This window comes from Apium graveolens, chromosome 11 (genome assembly GCF_009905375.1).
Source record: "Apium graveolens cultivar Ventura chromosome 11, ASM990537v1, whole genome shotgun sequence".
In the NCBI taxonomy this organism is placed as follows: domain Eukaryota; kingdom Viridiplantae; phylum Streptophyta; class Magnoliopsida; order Apiales; family Apiaceae; genus Apium; species Apium graveolens.
This window is the reverse complement of record NC_133657.1, coordinates 133,680,706-133,686,471: the sequence shown is the minus strand read 5'-3', so window position 1 is coordinate 133,686,471 and position 5,766 is coordinate 133,680,706. Positions and strand designations below refer to the sequence as shown.

General features: G+C 32.9%; 1 protein-coding gene across 1 annotated transcript; it reads left to right on the top strand.

Annotated features, from left to right (window-relative positions):
• Window positions 1–3,987: 3,987 nt before the first annotated feature.
• LOC141698672 (protein DETOXIFICATION 53) lies at window positions 3,988–5,459 on the top strand. Its single transcript, XM_074503446.1, has one exon. It carries the CDS (start codon window positions 4,052–4,054, stop codon window positions 5,378–5,380), a length of 1,329 nt encoding a protein of 442 aa, XP_074359547.1. The 5' UTR covers window positions 3,988–4,051; the 3' UTR covers window positions 5,381–5,459.
• The last annotated feature ends 307 nt before the right edge of the window (window positions 5,460–5,766 follow it).

The window sequence follows — 5,766 nt, the reverse complement described above, 5'->3', positions numbered from 1 at the left end:
AAAAATAAAGTTTGTATATTAATATATAATAAGTCGATAAAAAGATACAAAGGGCGAGAGGGAGCCCTAGGGATGCGTCTATGTTTCCTAAATATATAATCACTTCTTCTTCCATGTTCCCATGCGCTTTTGTTCCTCTGTTCCTTTAGTACCTTAGAGTGCCACTACCCACCAAACACACCTTTGAACATTTTAAAATTCTGCAGATTAGCACACATATACTCATATATATACATACCTACATACTCAATATATATACAAAGGGTGCCCACGTAGAGACGGACACTGAATTCGAAACATATATTTTCGACACTCTCTGTGTTGAATAAATCTCGACTCTAATCTTGATTGCTAAACCAATTACTATTGTTATTAGCGATACTAATCGGAGTTTGTCCATGTGCACTATGGATGAATCTCGAGGAGTTGGTAGTATTGATTGTGCTGTGTTATCAAATGAACTAGTACTTATAGAGGGAGCTGCTTTTCATCAAGACACAATATTGAAACCAAGAGGAGGAGGAGGAGGAAGAGGACAAGGAGATGAAGAAGCTCGATTTAAACCCTTTCATGGAATTTTCCGACGAGTCCCGGTGAATGAGGTTCGGATAATTTAAGCATTTTTCTGTATTCTTCTCTTCTCTTCCCCTTCCTCCGTTTGATTATATTTAATTTGTATTCCCATATATATGAGCTATAAGCATAAACATTATACCTCCCAAAAGTTTCCAAGGATATAAATATATTACCACCTTTTTTGACATGATTTAAGGCGAATAATTAATAATTTTATATGTTCGCTTAAGCGCTACTTAACTTAAGTATAGTATGTAATGTAGAGCTAGCAATGTGAAATCTTCTAAAATCTCCTACCTCTGCTGTCACAAGTAGTTTTACGTACGTTGATGAAATTGAAGTTGCTATATACATACACTTGCATGTGCAAGGGAATGGAGACCATCTTGGTGCATATATGGTAACTATTAAATTATTTATATATTAAAGTAACATTTTTCTTTATATACATGTCTTTGTTACAAATATATCGGCCGAAAATTTGTTTGTTTCGTATATTTTCGCGTAGTATGTAATGTCAAACACAAACTTAATCCGCTAAAAATTTGTTTGGTGTTTATATACCTTCATTTTGTGTATATTTGATATATTTTTCTGAATAAAAATAAGAATAAAAATATTTAAACTTTAAAAGTCAAAATCTTAAGTCAAAGTTTTAAGTCAATCTGTCATAAAGAATCAAGCGTGATCAAATTTTATAATTTGAAATTATATAAAAAAATATTATTTTCATATAATTTTAATAAAATTATTTTTTTGTGTAATTTTATTTCAATATTCGTGAATCGAAAGTAGGATTTTTTTTATATATGTCACATTTCGTTTGTCACTAATATAGGAGAGGTTTTCTTTTTTTTCTTTTTGTCAAGTACCCCATCCGTCCCAAAAAACGTTTTTTATTTGTGTTGGACACATTTATCAATACACACTTTTGATTGTTAATATATTTAATTATGTATTAGTAATAAATATAAAAAAATTATTATATTAAAGTACTTATAAATACAAATTTAACAAGATCACTGATAAATATATTTAATCTTATAAATTATATGTAAATTAATAATAAATCGCTTAATATAAATCGTGTCAGAAATTAAAATAAAAAATATATAATGGGACGGAGGGAGAGTACCGGAGGTTAAGAGTAAGAGTCAGACACTATCTCTTTCAGTCCATGATGTGATTGTTATATGTATAGGAGCTTTTTAATTTTGACCAAAATTAGAGCAAATTTTGGAAGTTTTATCGTCATTTTTGGAACTCTCCTAGAGGCGACCAAATTTAGCTTTCCGCGGTCAAATTTTAATTAAGACTGTTTGACTTGTCTTATAAAATTAAATAAGATAATATCGGATAAAAAAATAAATTTAATTAATTAAATAAATCAACTCGATTCAACTCATGAATTAATCTCGACTCAAATTATTATCAATTCAAGATTCGACTCATCCTATCGAATTACAACACTAGTCTACCCGCCATTTTCTCCGCCAGTGTAATATTTTTGATTCATAAGTAGCACGTATTGTTTCATATAGAGTGCATTTATATAGAAAATTAATTCGATATTGGTAGATACAGGTTTTCTATAGAATTGTTAAACGAGGTATGACAACCATCAGTTTTATATTCAAACACATTCTTCAGCACATTCCGTAGATCAACAACATCAAAATTAGGAGGATTAAAATTACAGTTAAACACAATTAGTAGAATTTTAAGTAGGCATTTTTCGAATTTGTCTCAAATTTGACGAATTAAATGGGTTGTACTTATAAGAGACTAGCTCTCATGTTTAACTACACTGAATTTTAGTTTAAAAAAAATATGCTTTATAATTTAAAATCTAGTTTAAAAATCGTGCATCTCACGATTTTTGTTAATATTTATATATTTTTTATTATACTTTATGTAATTTTATTAAAAATCTAAAGTAAATAATTGAATGCTAAAATTAATTATTATATAATTAGAATTTGATTGTATATAATTTTAAGTTAAAATCAAATCATATAGTACCTAATAGTATATGATTGTTTATACTTGAACCACTAACATTATTTATAAATAATAAATAATAACTAAATGTTTAATGTGTGTGGGAATCGAACCCTTAAACTTGGGTAGTGTATTCGTTTTATAAATATTAATATATATGTTTATTGTTGTCGATTAACCTGTAAATTTATTTGTAATTCTATAAACGGTTTTTCAGTGTTGTGTTCGTGCGCACATGTTGAGCACAAAATTTTATAAATTTAACTTGTTTTGATTATTTTACATTTTTTTATAATAATGGACACCGGATTTGAAGGTATAAATTTAGATGTTGTATTCTTCTAATATTTTGATGAGTATGATCATGTAATTGATAGTTCTAACGGTAACTATTGAAAAAATAATAAAAATATGGGTTAACTAAATTATAAATTAGATCACATTTGGGATATTATTAAACAGGGCTTAGTATTACATACAAATAAGTATGTTCAATCTAGTCTAGATGACGAAATTCGGGTAGCCGTTTTATTAACAGTGTTTGATGTTTATGGATCTTAAGATAGACATTTCTGTAGAAATAACACCCACTAGATATCTTTTTCCACGTTTTTAAAAAGCACACATACTTATTATAATATGTAACTATGAACTAAATCAGTTAAATATGCATGTAATTAAGTATCAACATTTGGACCATCCTTTGGTTGCTTGGAAAAGATTCTCAGAAAGGTTAATTTGCTTCCCGGATCACAAAGCTAAAGCCTTCATCATAGTCGTTCGTTGCTACAGGACTTGCAAAAAGTCTGGAGATAAAATAAAAACTTTGTTTACCTACTCAAATGCACTTTGATCATATACTTATTTAGAGTTTGTGTCTTAGCTTTTGTGGTTAGGTATAATCAATATTTTGATCCAACTGAGGAGGCTCTTAGTGTAGACCTAAGCTAGGGATGATCAATAATATGCAGCATGTAAGACATCTATATAAGTTAAAATGAACCCCAGTATGGCATCTTTAAACCTTTTAGTTTGTAATAGATTATTGTCAGGGGTCAAGTTTCAATGCTGGGTTGTGGTCGCACTGGTACTTGAACAACAATTTTGTCACGGTCGGATACAGAAAGATTTATTCTACTCGCTTGATACACGATGACAGAGAAAAAAATATAATTTCATACTTTCTGCTTATAAAAAGCAAGTAGATCAGGTGTGGACTTGGACTGTGTATATTGATATGCATAATGCACACCCTTATAATTTGTTTTGTATGATTTGTGGGTTTTGCATGACTTGCTATAAGTGTGTGTAGTATGAAACTGTACAGAATGTATTTTTTGTAAATTATTTTTCTTTTACTGATATGTGACTACAGCAACTGAAATCGTATTTTTTGTTTGTGATGGTGTAGGTTGCAGAGGAATTAATAAGGCTAGGAAAAATATCATTTCCAGTGGCAATCACAACTCTGTTTATGCACTCAAAGTCCATTATATCTATGATGTACTTGGGCCGCCTGGGCAAAGTTGAGTTGGCTGGTGGCTCCCTTGCTATTAGTTTTGCTAACATAACTGGTTTTTCTATCATGAAAGGCCTTTGCATGGGCATGGACCCTATTTGTTGCCAGGCTTATGGTGCCAAAAGATGGTCACTAGTAAGCCAAACTTACCTCAAAACTGTGCTCCTCCTCTTGTTCACTACAATTCCCATCTCCTTGTTATGGCTAAATGTTGAGCATCTGTTTAAACACTTAGGTCAAGACCGTGCCATAACTAAAATTGCCAAAATGTACCTTCTTTTCTCTTTACCGGAACTTATAGCCCAATCGAATCTACATCCTATGAGATCGCTTTTAAGGACGCAAGGCTTAACTTCTCCGGCTACCATAGTTGCTACCACTGCTACCATCCTCCATTTCCCCATCACATACTTCCTTGTCACATATTTGAATCTTGGAGTAAAAGGAATTGCATTGGCGTCTGTTAGTCACACCTATAACATGAACATCGGCTTGATCATATACATCCTTGCTTCAAAAGTGTCCATAAAACCATGGGCGGGGGCTACTTTCATCTCAACATTTCAAGGATGGCGGCCCCTGTTAAGCCTAGCAATACCAAGTGTTTGTTCTGTTTGCTTAGAGTGGTGGTGGTACGAAATCATCCTTTTCCTGAGTGGCCTAATGAGCAATCCTGAATCTAGTGTGGCTGCAATGGGAATTCTAATTCAAACAACTGGTACAATTTATGTGTTTCCTTATGCTCTCAGTTTGAGCACATCCCAGCGTGTTGGCTATGAGCTAGGCGCAGGGCAGCCTGCACGTGCACGGTGGGCTGCTGTAGTTGGTGTTAGTGTTGGACTTACTTTAGGGTGCTCGATTTTCGGACTAACCATAGCACTGAGATCAATCTGGGGTAAAATGTACACTAATGATCCACAAATTCTTGATTTAATCAAAACTGCACTTCCTTTATTGGGTATGGCTGAAATAGGGAATGCTCCACAAACAGCAGCAAGCGGAGCACTCACTGGATCAGCGCGTCCTAAAATTGGAATACGAATAAACTTGGCAGCATTCTATTTGATTGGTTTACCAGCAGTAGTTGTCATATCATTCAAAATGAAAATTGGTTTCAAAGGACTTTGGATAGGGCTAGTGCTGTCACAAGCAGCATGCATGATAATGATGGTGTACACATTGATAAAAACCGACTGGAAGCATCAAGCGAAGAGGGCCGAGGAACTAACTGTGGCTGCTGGACAAGCACATGATGAAGATACTGCCACAAATCTTGTTCCATAGCAATGGATTAACCAGCAATCACTATCACTAATTATTTGAGAGACAGTAGCTAAACCATTCATTTGTGTAAATTAGTTAGTCATATAGGGGGGATGGGGTAACTCGATGTTTAACGAGGAAACTTGTGTTTAAGAAAAGATTAGTAATTAGCCAAGATCCAATCTTATTCTTTTTATTTTCGAGATTGGGTGGGAAAAATGTATAGACTTCATTTATTTATAATTATTATTTTTATTATAATTGCCGTCGTCTCCTTCCATAAAATATAAACGGTAAGATAATGGAATGGTTGACTACTTGACTCGGCTTCGATCTTTCTTTTTTGTTGTTTTAATTGCTACAGGCTAAGTTACCCTCCGACTCGGGTACGGGTATTGGTGCAAATC